This window comes from Spea bombifrons, chromosome 3 (genome assembly GCF_027358695.1).
Source record: "Spea bombifrons isolate aSpeBom1 chromosome 3, aSpeBom1.2.pri, whole genome shotgun sequence".
Taxonomy (NCBI): Eukaryota; Metazoa; Chordata; class Amphibia; order Anura; family Pelobatidae; genus Spea; species Spea bombifrons.
Window position 1 is genome coordinate 114922769 of NC_071089.1, and position 16208 is coordinate 114938976.

The window sequence follows — 16208 nt, forward strand, 5'->3', positions numbered from 1 at the left end:
ACAAAATTATTATTATTATTGGGAGTGTTTTAACTTATTTTCATTAAAAAGTGCGAGAAGTGTCCTTGTGTTTTGAGCCTCAATCTCCCCCGACAGTCTACATTTTTTTTTCTGTGTCCCACAAGAGTTTCCAAAAGTATATATTTTAATAATTCTGACATTTTGTTTTATGTTTTATTTTCTTTTTAAGACGTGGAGGGCACCTTGGGGATTAGCATTGTGGGATGTGATGGCCCAAAAATGTCCGATGACGGCCCTGATCCGGTGCTGTTATGCATGCCGGGAAGCCTTCTGTGTGTCCTGAATGTTTTGAAAATGGAAATAGTTAGAATCATGTGTTTTCTATTCTATTTAACTTTATGCTCATCCTTATGTTTTTAGATCAACGTGGATTTGTAACTTCTTGGTTATTGTTTACGTTCCAGAATGTTCCAGATCTTATCTGACGCCAAACAATAAATCTTATCTCGGGATATATTTAGTATAGTTTTGCTATACAATGTACTAGAGACAACCGACATGTCTGTAGTTTTCATAAAAGCAATAGATAAAAATATTTAACAAAGCGGTTAAATAGTATACTGTGTTCTAATCACGTCCTTGTTAACGATACAGAGAAGAAGTAACTGGCCTTTCACATTTAACCTGCAGCTAAGAAGGCTTCCAAGTTCCGGGACTGGCTGGACTGCAGCAGCATGGAGATAAAACCGAATGCTGTCGCTATGGAGATTTTGGCCTATCTGGCATATGAGACCGTGGCTCAGGTGAGGGTGTAAAGTACCCCTTTTTAGTATTCAATATGTTTTAATGCGAGGATATGGATTCTCCTCGGGTTCTGTTTCACCGATACTGTGGACAATAATACTGATAATAAATATTATGCATATTACTCCAATACCCAAACTCCTGCAGGAATTCTTTAAAGTCTACCGTGAAGCTGTGACTGCCCAAAACAGGCGTGTGGAAATAGCCCCAAATACAATGCAATAAAATATCTCTAATTTACAATCCTTTTCACACACGTGACAGCTAGTGGATCTGGCCCTCTTGGTGAAGCAAGATATGGCGCCGAAGACGTGCGACCCTTTCACGCACGCAATGTCCGCCACCTTTACCCAGAGTCGGAACTCTTCTGAGGTAAGAACGAATAAAGTATAGTATTTCATGGTATTACCATTCCTGTTCTTACTATATATAATATATATAATTATAAGACTCCCTGCAAGATTCCGTTACGATGCTGGGGATATTACATGATATGATTATTGAAGTGGCTATATGGTAATAGAAACAGACTTTCATCGTTTGTTTTTCTGCTGTAAAAACCTCACACTTGGGTCTCGGTCTTGTCTTATGTTCATCGTACCCTCTCGACCTACCCCATGCGTGTTTAAATTCCCTCGCTATACTAACCTCAGCCACGTCTGATAAAATTAGTGTATATGTTATAACTTCGTGTACCTCTCTTTCAAAAGTTACTTGCATCTCAAGCACCAACATTAAAGAGTAATCCTGACACGCCAGAAAATACACCGCCTGCCACCCCCACCCCACCATCTTCTGGCCCACACCAGGGCAAAAGCCAAGCCGGAGCTCTGGGAAACGGCAGCCTGGGGCAAGACTCCAAAACCAAGCAGAGGAAAAGGAAAAAGGTACGGAATGCAATGTCCTATATATGTACATATAGTGAAACATGGGTGAAAACATGTTTTACCGTGAAGAATATAAACATTCAACATAGTCTCTTACTGCTGTACGTAATAATTTGCATATGGGGCTTGGTGACAGGCAGCGGTAGGAGACATATTGCCTATCCGTTTGAGAATTTCACTTTTCACAGGTCAGCCTCTAAAGACCCATAATGATTGTGATGTTCTCTCTATGCAAAATCTGCATCTTCTATGACATCATCATTCCCCCCCCGACGTCATTATAAAGACCCCCCCCCCAAAAAAAATGGGTATAGCCATCTTGGTGCACGAGAAGATGGAGTCTTTAGCTGAAGGTGAGAACCTTTGATTGGGCCAACATAGAAAAAGATGTCGGGTCACATAAAATATGGGGTCTCTTCCTATGGATAAAGACCCTACCCTTTTTTCTGTCAAAATGCATCCCAACAAGATATGGAACCTTTTATACCACCGTCTGGACTGTCTTGGGGTCATTATGGGAGTAACTGTTTTTACTGATTTTTCATGGACGTTCATTCATTTTCAAGAACGAGCCTTTTTAAAGAAAGGGACTCGTTAAAGGCAGATCGTTAATGGCCCCCCCCCTCCCCCATGAATACTGAAACAGACTGGGTAATTCAACAACAAAAAAAATACAAATCGAAGAAAAATGATATTTTAATATAGGAAAAATATGTTTGCGAACGAGTATGTTAAATTCTACAGAAGCCCGTGGGACGCTCATCAAAGCGAAATTAGCATTGCTGGAGGTGGTCTGACCCAAATCATCCATATAAAAACTAAAAATATTAAACTTTTTTTTTTTTTTTTAAATATAGTGGTTTATGCAAATTGCAGTGCAAACATAACTGGCGTGTTATTTTTACATCTCTTTGGAGTCTTCGTTTATAGCGTTTGGAGGAGATTAATTGTAACTAGATTTGTCCGCCTTTGCAAGAGTTACTGTTTGCTAATTATTTCTGTTGGCAAACGTTCTCCATTTGAAATCATTCTACGGGGACATCGTTTTCTTTCCAGTTTCAGAAGGACAAGGAATTAAACTGTATTTACTGTGGAATTTCCAGCGACGGGGATATTTCGTACCGAGCGGACCACCGCCTAAGAACTTTAATGTTTGTTTCGAAAAGGCAGAGTAAAAAAGTCAAACGAAAAAAAAAAATTAAACCGGGTTAATGAATTTGCCGACTTCATTTTGGTACAACTTGTAAACGTGTCATTCCTGCAGAGGAGAGGGAGAGATATCCAGCTTTCATTCAGTTTTATGGCTCTTTTTCTCAGGGGGTCAAAACATCTACTTTTCTCGTTGGAGAAAACTTCTTTTTTTTTTTTTTTCACCCTCATCACAATAGTGAATAAGCGAAGGAACCGTAGGAAAGGGCATGTGTTCAATAGAAAGGCTATGATTAGTAGTAATCTGCTAAAAGTCTGTTCTCGGTGAAATAGAACTTCATTGCGTTACATCTAAGCCGCTTGTACTTACATTTCTCCTCTGACGTATATATACGTCCAGCTCATACTTTATTAAACCTAGAGTTTGGGCAACCACGTCCATAGAAAAAGTGATTTAGTGCGAACAAAGAGTCACAACTTAGTACGTTAAAGTCTGTGTCCGGATTCTAGGCAATCCTTCATTGGCATTAATATTATTTTTAGAATGAACTCTTCTCCCGGTGCGTTCTATCACTGTATGTTATGCTGGGTTTTTAAATGTAACTTTGATGATACCCGGTGCCTTACCTGTGCGGAATTACTAAGATCTCGTTCTCCCGTACTCCGTTCTACGAGCCTGGTAAGGACAGGGCATGTGAAAGTGTCTGGGGGTTTGTAATTAACTTTATGGACGGCAATCGTCTGCGTCTGCTTTCAAAATAAACTAATAAAAACAAAGAAAAACCTGATTTTGGTGGTGTGTGTTTTTCATTAAATAAGTTTGAGCTTCTCATTTTTTCCCCCCCTGTCACAGAGCGCAGCGACTGGTGGGGCAGAAACGAACTGCGATGCCATCCAGCCCGGCCACATCAGAGAGGCAATCCGCCGCTACGGCCACAGGGTTGGCCCGCTCTCCCCGTTCACGGTGCGTAATAACAGAGTAAAGAGGAGAAGAAAAAAATCTATTCGTAATCTCAAGGAGATTCCGTTTTTCAAGTGGTCGTAGGAAGAAGCTTTCGAGATTCTTACAAGTAATTTGTGGTCTCTGTGAGTTTCTTTGTGAAAGGGAAATATTTCTCCAGGGAAATAAAACTCGGTAATATCGGTCTCCTTTTGGAAAGATGAGGACATCTGTATACATTAAATGTATTTCGCTTTTAGCATACCTATAGCAGAGTCTTCAGATTGCTGAAATACGTTTTATTTAACCTTATTTCTTATATTATTCCTAATTAATCGCCAGGGCGTTCCTAGCGGTATGGGATTATTATCATCTTTTATTTATATAGCGCCAACAATGTACGCAGTGCTTAATACAATACATATATTCAATGGGTCTGACAAGACGAGAACTGACAGACTAAGACAAACCGATACATTAGGTGGAGAGGCTCGGCTCGCAAGCTTACAATCTAGAGGATACGAGGATAACACATTCAATTTACGTTATTACAAATTTCTAAAAGACAATTCTGATGCAAAGTGACGCGTTGCCCTTAGCAACCAGTAGAATGTTGATGCCGTTAATTCATTATGTTTGTGCATAAATCCCCTATATTCTTTCTCTGGCTTTTCTTTGAAGGAAGCGATGCGCTTCCCTTGTAGTTACTTCGATGTGTATCACCGTGCGCCCGTAACCTGAACTATATATATATATATATAGAATGTGGAAGAAAACGTATGTTGCTGTGCCTTGTTTGATAGTTTTTTATCCGTTTTAAAGAGACATTTATAATACCGGCCTGCCATCTTATTATGGAATGAATATTTTGGCCATACTGTCTGGTCTCTTGTCACACCAATTCTAAAGAACTTGCAGAAGTGGGAAAAGATATAAAGGGAGAGATAACAGAAATGAAATATAAACGTCGCCTCAGGGAAGCTATATTTGCGTTCTCATAATCGCGCCTTTTTAATTTTTTTATTAATAGTCTGGACGTCTAGCTCTGGACTGTAGGGAAGTTTGAATCATTTTCAATTTATAGTCTATTAGAGGCAATAAAACACAATTGTTTTAATCTGTTGGCAAGCCTGTACTTTAAGGTGTGATTAGAAGAAATTGAGCTGCATAAAAAAAAAATCTGTAGAGGCCCCCAGTTGTCTCTTCTCTGTTCTCTAAATCTAGAGCAGAGAAAGGGCGATTTCTCTAAACCCGTTTTATAGATTCTTTCAGGGAGAATTAGCAGTTGACATATAAAACCGCGCTAGCAATAATACTAGCGGCACGCAAGGGAATTTGTGTTGGCATCTTGTTCTTCGTAAAGAATGAGCCCCCCCCAGTCCCGTAAATGTTATGAATTTCTATTATTGCGCTCTTCGGACAAAGTTCTATTTTTATAACCGGTTTCTAGCCCACCTAGGTGATCATTTCAACTAATATGATCTATAATCAGTGTGTTTGGTCCTTCATTTGCCCTAAATGCGTTTGGCATGAGTTAGGCAGAGACTCTCGGCATGTAGTGGGTGAAGCTGGTGGTTATTACGCTGTGGCTGTAGACTTCATGGTTACCGTTGGACCGTTATTGACTCTGGTGGCCAATATCAATAGCAGACAGTTAGCCTCTAAACCTCGTGCCGGAGGACATAACTATTATTCTGCTGCTAATCCATCGGGCTAACGTCTATAGCTGGTAACCAGAGATTGTAGTTGTAGCCCATCTGCCATATAAACAAAATTGAAATATCTATTACCTTTACATTCCGAAGATTTTTTTTTCTTTAAACAATTGCTTTGACGGCGTATATATGTATTGATACAGAAACCGCGAGCAGATGGCAAATGCATCGTATCTTACCGACTTTCATTTGGGTGCGTGCTCTCGGTCAATCTACATTTTGGAATAGCGTCCATTTTTTTTTCTTAAATTAAATAAGCTACTGGTATAATAATCCTGGCAGGTCTCTGCGCTTGGATAATGTCCATAACCGGACGGTTAATGAGTGCTTACAAGCAAAGAAGTGGAAATTATCCACGCCGAGTCCATTTACTGCACAGAAAACTTGACTCAGCTAATTAGAGTTCTTTCTGAGGAAGCCACAACTTTAAAGCCAGCAGGCGTGTGTCATGAACACTCAGCCCTGCATCATATCTAACATGTCTAGACTTATGTGTCATCAGCGTGTTCTACAGGCACAATTCCTAGACCCTTTCAGAGATCATGCATGTTCTTACATTTGATCATATCAATATTTTACTTATCTATCAAAAATAATAAAAGCTTTAATAAACCTGAGCTTTTTTTATATATAGGTAAGTGGTTTGGAGCTTCTTAGATTCAACAGAGAACATGTATAGGACGAGTCTGGTATCTAATGGCTAGAGAGGGTAATCTTGGGTGGGTCATCTATGCCCAGGAGAATCTGAACCTAATGAAGAGCTACGTATCACTATTAGCCCTAGAGAAAGAAATACAACCAATGACGCCAATGGCAAAACTACACCGCTGCCCTGCTGGCGCTTGTACCAGCGAACAAGACTTCCCGTATGAGACGGCACATTCCAACATCTCCTTTCATTATTGTGTTCAATAAAAAGGAGCAGAAGGTGAATAATCATCGAGATAAATCTTGCTGCCTCCTCCCACTTCAACAATGATCCCCATTGGGGTCGCTCCATCACTTTTCTTTCTGGAATGACAGCTACAAGATGGCTGTAGACTTGTCCAAACTAACAACTAAACATGGGAACCAAAGGGTCTGGTGAAACCGCATGCTTTCACTTTATCATCTGTTGCTTTATTCTTAGTTCCACGTAGTGGTTCCCCAACGACAAATAGTTCCCAACATCTCTGAGAAGATTATATATTGAATACGTTGTGTTAATAGCTCGGGTGATTTTATATAATGGTGGATTCAAATTATTTTATTACAAATGGTGATTGAGGTCGAATCTAAGACGAGACCAAGGGCTGATTAAGGTTTGGGTCCTTACAGCAGGAAAAAAACGGGCGACTAGATGGGGGCCGAATGGGGCTGATCTGCCATCACGTTCCATTTTTTTGTTTCAATGAGCAATCAGAGAGCTGCTGCCCCACAATTTACACAGCAAAATGACCCAACCAGTCTGTTATTCATTATGGCACCCTAATTGTGATACCCTGCATGGGCTTACATTATTGCTTGGGTCACAATTCCATGCTGGAGCGGTATAATTGCATTTTTTTTATTGCTTGTATCTTGGCAAGCCGGCCATCTTGCACTTTATCCGCCGGTACCCACCACGCCGAGCTGGCTCTGCATACAGCGCTTTTGGCATCAAATAAAATTATATGACATGGCATATTTGGATCGCACTTATCCATTCATCGGATAGCAACTTACCGTAGAATCATATATATAACATTTTACCGTTCGACTAAACCTAATTTAGGTTTTTATTTTACCGCAGAATTGACATTTTCATTTGTGTTTAATTAGCTAGAAAAAGTTAGTTGCTCCCAGAAGTCCAGGAATACGTTTGCCTACAGCCAGCCGTGTCACTGTTTCCGAATATCTGGCCAAACATGCTGTTCACACAAGCGCCGCGAAATAATCCCGTGTAATGTGTTTCGAGTTTTATGCTTTATCCAGACATATATAATTATTCTTTAATGAGTAAATAGGCATAAAACCCATTCTTTGCAGAATCATAAAATGAAGTAATTCAGCAATTAGTCTCCCGACCTCAAGTTCTAGAATATTGTCTCTTTTGTGTGTTACATTTATTATGAAAAATAGAAGGGGGGGCGGAAAGTCCAATAATCAAATTTCTGCCTTATTTTAAGCGGGTAGTAAAATCTTTACACGTTTTTAACGTTGATAATAAGTATTACGGTTGAAAATAATAGAAAAGTGATGGATTTAATGGATCTTTTCAAATGTTGTGTTGGCGAGGTATTTGACGAATGAGACTAGTAATGGTGCCGACACAATGGAAACATTGAAAATCTGGGAAATGTCGAAGGCAGGCTCTGTTACTCCGCGAGTGTGAGGTTTATGAGTGTAATTAGGGAACACAATGTGTGTCATAGAGGTCTTAACATTTAAGAATAAAGGGTTTAAAGGAACCATGCTAAATACTTGTGTGGTTTCACGTCCAGAATGTCTAATAACTGCATGGTTCTACAAGACTTGTGAGGTTTTGTAACATCCAGAGCACGTTGAGTATAGCTGGATGGGCGAGCCGGAAGGAGTTAGCGCCCAGTTTATCGAATGAAGAGGCTTGTGAACTGGGACAGGACCCGTTAAAAGGCCTTTATCACCTTGATTAGTTTAGACCTTACAAGAGTACTGGCTCATGTGTAGACTTCCATGTTCAGCTCTTTTGCAGCTCAAGAGCTGATCTAATGGTAGGGTTTGGAGCATGGGGTGTCAAGGCGGGCTCGTTCCCCTCTAGAACCAGGTTCTAGGCATATAGAGTTGAGTGAATGGATGGGTTTGGGACCAGGCTGGGCTCAGATTCTTGAAACGACCTTTTGACCAGGCATCCCACAATGTCTCGGCAGACCAACGCAAAGTTTGACACTGGCAACTGGAACCAATTGTGTTGTGAATTGGGGGGTTCTCACCAAATTCAGGTCCTACTTCTACATCACAAAACACCATTCGCCCATGAAGGACCTGTGTAGGGCTGATTCTCTAAAAGCAAAGTAGCCAGGACCTGTTTTGGGCCGTTGCTTAGCATTTTATAGGCTTATACTAACGTCCTAGGACTTTTAAGGTCTAAAGAATAATGAGAAGCTCACTTCTAGCTGGGCTGTAGAGCTCTGGACCCTTTATTTCTAGAAAGAACCTTGTAATCTAACTAGATTTTCTGCAACATTTCTGGCCAGTTAGACAGAACCTTTCCACGCAAGCCGAATTAACGTTACACAAGAAATGCTGAAGTCTCCCAAGCCGGTGGACTTTTACCGTGCCAGCTGCCCGTAGGCTTCCATTTCCTAATGGCAGATATTGGCTTCTAAACAGGTTCTCTCGCTCTTTTACAACTAAACTCATCATCCTGGGGTCCTATTCCAGGGCACACGCCGTTTTTATAATTATTGCCTGACCTCTATTTCCCACAACTGTTGATCAAACTAACGACACTCTTTCCTATTCCAATAGAATTCCACTGAGAGAATGTCCAATTAAATGGAATTCTTAGTTTTCATTTTACCTCCGCACTTATACACGAGACCAAAACATTAAACAAGTGAGGGTTTTTATTTCAATTTGCCAATATTATTTCTCAAATTAACTATTTTGTATCCTTTTGAAGCAACGCCATGGATAGACTAGAATGTATTTATAGCATAAAGTAAGAAAAAAAATATTGCATTTTATATATATATATATATATATATTTTTTTTTTTTTTTTTTTTTACTTGAGGACAAAAATATTTCTTTTTTTCATATATTTTTATTATTTTATCATTAATTTACAACAGTACTTACTATGTATTTTTCCCAAACAATCTAACCGGCGCCCCTGCAGGAAAAAGCACGGCAGCATCGCTGCAATAAATAACCCGGCTCTTTATTATACCCAACGCAGTGTTTGTAATTCACACACACATCCCCTTCATGAGTCATTCAGCTCATTCCTGACGCTAACTAGCCGATACTAAACGGTGCTGCGATCTCTCCATGAACCCATCTACTAAAAAATATATATACGGATATCCAGGCTTCTCAGACCAGTCACACAAACTGCTCCTTCCCTGCCAGAAGCCATCATTATACAGAATAAAATACTGGCTTTAAAACAAATAATAATAAAAAAAATATATATATATATATATATATATATATATATATATATCACGGCAAATATGACGAAGAGGAAAACAAAATTTACATTATTGACATTATTCCCTTTTTGCTACGGATAAGGCTGCTAGAGCCAATCACCTTCCCCCAGAGAGGTGGGGTAAATCAACGGGGAGGAATAACTTTTTTTTGGTAGCGCAAATACATCTATGTAATGAACATTTTTGGTTTTGTTTTTTTAGTGGAAAATACGTTTTCAATCATACACAGCACAATTATCCACCCTCGGGTCCTTTATTCGAGCGATCGCTGCAGTAAAATAAGTGGGTGAGGCGTATTTTATTGCCGTGTCTGTATTTAAGTCCCTGTCGTAGATGTTTGCATGAATTTACAGTTATGCCAATAAACTGCCATTCAGAGGTTTAAAGAGAACCCCTAATCAGCATTGTGTATACACATATTTTACATTTAAATACAGCTTTAAGTGGTGTAGCTTGACATACACTTTTTTGGTAACTGTCTATTTGCATAGATTGCTGCACGTCAGAAGTAGTATTAATAGAATCCTCCATATGGCAGAGATGGCATCTTTTCCTTTTTCTTTTCCCAGACCTATTTTGCTGTCCTGTAAATCGCTGGAGAATCTGTTAACCGCCAGCTGGAGGTCTTTCATCTAAAATCAACCTAATAATAATCAAGAGGGCATTCAAACCTGAAAAGCATGTTGTATATACCGGTTCCATATTCTTCTGATCTGCCTTGGACCTTTGCGTTTACCGTTGTCTCCGTTCCGTATGACCTGCTAAGCATTATACGAAGTGGATTCCCCTTCAGCCAGAGCATTAAAGGTTAACCATCGTTGCTCTAGAATATATCTATACCTATAGAATAAGGATATCAAACTCCAGGTCTTGAGGGCCAGATCCAGGACAGCTTTTCTGGATACCCCAGATGTTTCAAACGAGGATTGGCCTAAGTCCTAGTCTGTTTTTGGCCCCCGAGGCCTGCGGTTTGACGCCCCTGCTCTAGAGCATAAAAATGTTCCATAACACTTTGTAACGGCCTGGCGGAACTCTAGCTTCCAGTGACCAATGAAGGACACTTTTGCGTTACATTACATCACATTTATTTATATAGCGCCCGCAGATTCCGTAGTGCTGTTACAATCAGTGGAATGATTTAAAATTACAAACAATAAGAAAGTGGTGCAAAAGGAGACGGGGGCGCTGCTCTGTGAGCTTACAATCTAGTCGGTGGTGGAGGGGGAGGTGAAGCAGTAGGGGAGGGCGGCTTGGATGGGGATGAGTTGATGGGGTCCGGTGGGGTGCACTTATTTATATCCTACTCCGTAAGGAAATCTCTGCCGATAGATCTGTGCCGTTCTTTTAACTCTTAAATGTTATCCGGTTTGCTTCTCCCAGTCGTGCCGTGATGCGTTGGTGTTATTGTGAGTGGGGCTATACGGAACAGCGTGGAAGCGGCCGATCCTGCTTACCGTGTATATCTGGTGTGGAAATGGAAACCGCTGCACTTTTAAAGTTTTTTTGTTTTTTTTTCTTGTTCTATCTGTAAGTGCTCTGGAGTAGCGCCTGCGCGTCTGGTTTTCTGTAGGTTTGCTTATCCAGAATTATGCCAGCCAAGCTGCATTAATTGGGTTTTCTTATTTATACTAAAAAAGGTATTTAAACTGGGAATTTGCCTAAGGGACCACCTATCATGAATCCTATAATCCTTTATATTTGCTTTGCTAAGTAATGCAAGAATTAAGATGATGTCCAATACTGGTACCCCTCCCCCCCCATCTACTACAAGTTAATGGGTTTTGAAGGCAATTTTGTTTTATAGCGTTACGATAGAAACATCCCTTCTTTCCTAGGAGGTCGGAATGTTTGCTGGGTATGAGGGGATCGCAGGGTTCTACAACCTTAAAATCCCCAACAATGTGTCTAGAAACAGCAGAAAACTGCTTCATAAATAAAATAAATGCATAAATGACATTCTCCTTCTTTCAGTTACATAAATAGCTGTCAATGGGTCACAAAGTTAGATTAAAGCTTGGTAAAGCCCTGCCCCTAACCACAACATCGTATTTCTTTGGCCACTCGTTGGGAAGGATGTGTGTATTTTTATTAAATATCAACCCGAATCGCTGCTGTTTAAAAACAGGTTTGGTTGCTGAATATGAATATTCAGCAGAAACAGTAGTGGAAGCCGTACTCCAGAACCCCTCTGATCGCTAGCTCCTTGGAAGGACCAATCATGGTAACCATGGTAACCGTTAACTATTTAACATAAAGTTATAAATGGCTTTTGGTTCCTTTTTTAATATATTTTGGTTTTTTTATTCTGCTGTTAATGCCACTTTCCCAAATATTCAGAAGTCCCTCTGTAGTCTATTTTCTGCGTTTCACGTCTAATTGAATTTTCTTTCTTAAACATGCTCGTTACCGACTTTTTTCAAAACGTTAACGCATTCGATATCTAGGCAGGTTTTTTTTATTATGCCATCTGAATTTATGTAAAACGTATAATTATTGACAAAAGCCGCATTAGATATACTATTATTCCCTTTTTTCTGGAGGTCCAACAGGAGCCGCCCTACCCATAACAATCCGGTAAATACGCCGAGTTCCCTCTCCCAAAGGTAGCCGGAGTACAGCCGGACAAAACAGGATGTTAATTTGGGTTAAAAGACCCAACTTTTGCTTAGTATATATTATAAAAAAAAATAATACTAAAAAAAACCTTTGTAAGGAAGGTTGCGCAACGTGGCTGATTAAGGCCGCTCTGTTTGCGAGGGAGTCTTCAGAGTAATCTTGTTTTTAGCAGCGGAGTGTTTTTGTTTTCGGAACAGCGCGATATCGTATCGGATTCCCACTTATTTTAACTTATTTCTTAATTTAGCCTGTAGTTTACACCAAAATTACGAGATGAAACTCGAAGGGGATTATGTTCACAAACATATTTTTTACTTCAAGGACGTGGTTTTGATAGCAGCAGGCTAATTACGGCTGTTTTGGTCAAACTTTATTTTTTTTCCTTTTTTTCCTTATAGAAGAGTCATTTACACGTGAGCATCGCGCTTATCCGCTGTTCTCTAAAAATAAAAAAATAAATAAATAAAGCATCTTTTCTTGTATGTTGAAAACTATATCAAAGTTCAGCCGCACTTTAGAATACTTTCCTTCCTGGGCTTTTTACAATAATTGGATTTAATTAGATTTCCAGAAATGTGAATTTGTTGAAACGGGGAGAGCGAGGCTGCGAATGTCGGCATTTCTCACACTCGCCTTACGCTGCCTACCCACAGCCCCTGCTCCAAACCCTATACGGGGAATTTAAAGCTAGGGACTTACCTAATGGTTCTGTTCATGGTCCGGGACAGTCGCCCGCCCTCCGCTTTTTGCTCTTCCGGTCCATACTCGCGCCGATCGTCTGTAAGTGATCAAAAACTCCCTTTGGCTATCGCCTGTACTATGACGACCCATGTCTGGTTATACAGCCTGATAGAAAGTATATAAAATCATCACAAACTATATAAGCATCCGGTCTTCGTACATCCTTACAATCTATTCTCTGCACCCCAGTACCCCTTCTACTTTAGATCCAAGGTGCGCTATTCTTCATAGCTGTAACAGGTAAGTCCCAACACCCGCACACCGGGTGTGTTATTTTACTATCGTATCGTTCGCAGCTTGCGCTGGATATTTCGAACACAATGCTGATGGCGTACGGCGTAGCTGTGACCTTGGAGACTATGCCACACAGAAAAAAATAATTCTCTGATCCGCCGTGAGCACTTTATTTCCGTTAAACGCGGATTGCCTCAGACTGCTGGGGTTGCATTTAATTGGTAAATAAACTTATCAGAACCGGGTTTGGAACCTTGCAAGCTGTTGGGAATGTTTGTTTGCTGGAATCATAGCGCGATCACCGCGTTGCGTGCTGTCAGCGTAGGTTTGTCAGTCGGCCGGGGCGGCTGAGCTCCATTGTACAGAGTATTTGGCATAAAACATGAACGGGCAGGTATGTGAAGGAAACGCTTTATGGGTATGAGAGCGTTTTGGCAAAGTACGTGAATTTGGAGATAGAGACCCGGAATCCATTTGGTTTTCGTTAGCAGGAGATCTGATTCCATAAAGCCGCGTTCCTTCGTGTCGTTTTAACAACACTCCGTCGACTGAAGCTTCCGCCGCTGTTACCCGGTTGAGACACCTTCTGAAGCAGTCGAAGCTGCAGGGTTTTCAAACATAACGGTTACGCGTAATATTGGTGGCCCACCATAATATGCTGTATATATGAGTGTCGTTTGACTCATTTCTGTTCTTGCGTGTTTGATTAACCGAATAGCCGTAAGGAACAACTGCTGTCTCGTGATTTCCTTTTAGTTTTGTTAATTTACTTATTTCTTTCCACGCTGCGAAACATCTTTTTTTAAGTGATTATTTGTAAGGCTGCTCTGATTAATTAGTGGTTGCAGGTTGGGTTAAATTGGAAACCCGGCTTTCATTTCCGTGTTTGAAATTATCGGAGTAACCTGAAATATACAATTCTTTGTAGCCTATGATTATCGGCGTATATTTTTTTTTTCACTACACGTTCTCCAGCGCCTGCAATTTATATGAACGGTCAAACGGAAAAGTTGAGAATGCCACCTTGGGGGGGGGGATTAAAAACCCAGCCTATTTATAAGAAGAAAAAAAAAAAGCCCCAAGAAGAAAAACATATAAAATTACTTTGAGCAAACACGAGAGAACATGTGGTCATTGGAAGTCACTTCTGACATACACTTGGCCGGTTACAGTTACATTTTATGGCAACAGGAAATATGTTCACCGGCTCTGGGAGTTTCACCGGCCCCAGTGGAAGGAGAGCGCTTGGTGTTTTGGGCAGGCTATATGGTGTAGGCTGATTGACAAGACGTTGCTATAAACCAGGTTTAACGTGGAATCAGCCCTGGGGTCTGACTGGGCATCCGAGGAGAAACCTTCCTTAAAGAGCGGTCAGAGATCTGACGATTTGTGAATCCTAAATAAGCCAATCCCTTAATCTGGACGCGTCGCAAGCCTTCTGTCTCTGTCTTTTTATTTCTGGGTCAGATGTTACAGTTTAGGCTTTTTTTTTCCAGGGTGGGTGCCGAAAATCTAGGGGCAAAATGGCGGGTTTTTAGCATGATACCGTTCCATGTTCATGAACCTGGAGCCTTACTTCTCCATATGGAGCTTTGCTGAGGAGGAACTAGGTTTGGACAGGGTATGGCAAGCCATAAACTGCAATTGGAACGCCATTGAGAGAGATGCCGACCTCGTTACCCACGGCTGCCCTCGGGGTTTGTGAGGCTTGGGGCCAAGAGGGTTTTCGGGGGGCCCCTGATGAAGTAGCATGGTACTGGGATATGACATCATATCTTTACCCCCCCACACTTTGAGACCATAAAATCTAAAGAATTCCTATGCTTCCTCCTTACACTTGGATAGTAACAATGTTGTAGAAACCTGCTGCAAAACAATAGAGGCTGAATGTAATGTAAATGAACAGTCTAGTCTCAGAATTGTATTTTTTAAGGTAATATTACACCTGGGACCAACGCAGCTACATCCCATTTCCCTCATGGAGACCATGAATGAGAAGAAGCTTTTGTTCAGGTTCTAGATGTCCCAAATGCTTTGTGTATCTGCCTTTTGTTTTCGGATGCGTCGGTCACCGATGGGGTTGTTTCCTCCGGTTACGGCGTAGAGTGCGGAATGTTCAGAAAATCTCATGATCTTATATCTCAGAAATGTAAAAAACCAAGTAGATGATCTCGTCCTTCGGGAATGGCTAATTGTTGGGTATCCTAAGTCGTTTTAATGAGATGGAGAGTAAAATATAATTATTGGTTCTGTGAAGATATGAACCCGCCACCTGAAATAACGTTAACGGCGCACTTAAACTCGCTGGGTTAGGATTTCTTTTTCTTTAATAGCTTCAGAAGTTTTTTCCACTTTACATTTACTCGATTGTCTTTAGCATTTTAAATGTTTTAGCATCTTAACTGGACCTTTTAATATTAATCTTAGTTAATCAATGCAAGGGCCGGACAAATCCCACCATTGATGCTAGCACAATTCTCTTGATCCCTATGGACACAATGCCCACTTGGCTCTTAAAGTGGCTTCTATAATGTTCTTCCTGGCTCCCAAATTCATCATAGATTTGCCTGAGTTAGGTTCATGCAAGTCGGTATTTACAGATATCGAGTATCTCAACTCAAGTTTCAAAACCAGGCAGATCAATCTCAAGATCAACTCTGAGAAAGACCCCCATGCTGTCCCTGGGTTAACTCTAAGAAACAGTAAAAGGTCCATATTATCTGCGCTTTTATTTCCTACATTCAGTAAAAACCTTAGATTCTGGGTGGCCGTGTACCTTTACCGCCCCTGCTGCAAGAGAGTTCCACCAATCTACCATCCTTTCAGTAAAGTAAAACTTCCTTATATCCATACCTGGGAACTCTCCAGGTTTGACCTAGAGATCTCCGGCTGAAGCACCGCTTCTCTGGTTCCCCGGGTCAACATCCGAATCCTCTGGGTTGCGGAAGCGGGGTCTTGGCACGCCCTGCTCTCCGCCCATTTCCCCGCCCGCTGACGTCCACGGGA

At 40.8% G+C, this 16208-nt stretch overlaps 1 protein-coding gene across 1 annotated transcript in view; it reads left to right on the forward strand.

Annotated features, from left to right (window-relative positions):
- The window catches only part of SUPT3H (SPT3 homolog, SAGA and STAGA complex component), a 176300-nt gene that overhangs the window by 140043 nt on the left and 20049 nt on the right, over positions 1 to 16208 (forward strand). Inside the window, exons 8-11 of the mRNA XM_053458482.1 lie at positions 652 to 764; positions 1030 to 1137; positions 1476 to 1652; positions 3655 to 3765. Of these exons, the coding sequence (XP_053314457.1) occupies positions 652 to 764; positions 1030 to 1137; positions 1476 to 1652; positions 3655 to 3765 (509 nt within the window). The remainder of the gene's footprint in view (positions 1 to 651; positions 765 to 1029; positions 1138 to 1475; positions 1653 to 3654; positions 3766 to 16208) is intronic.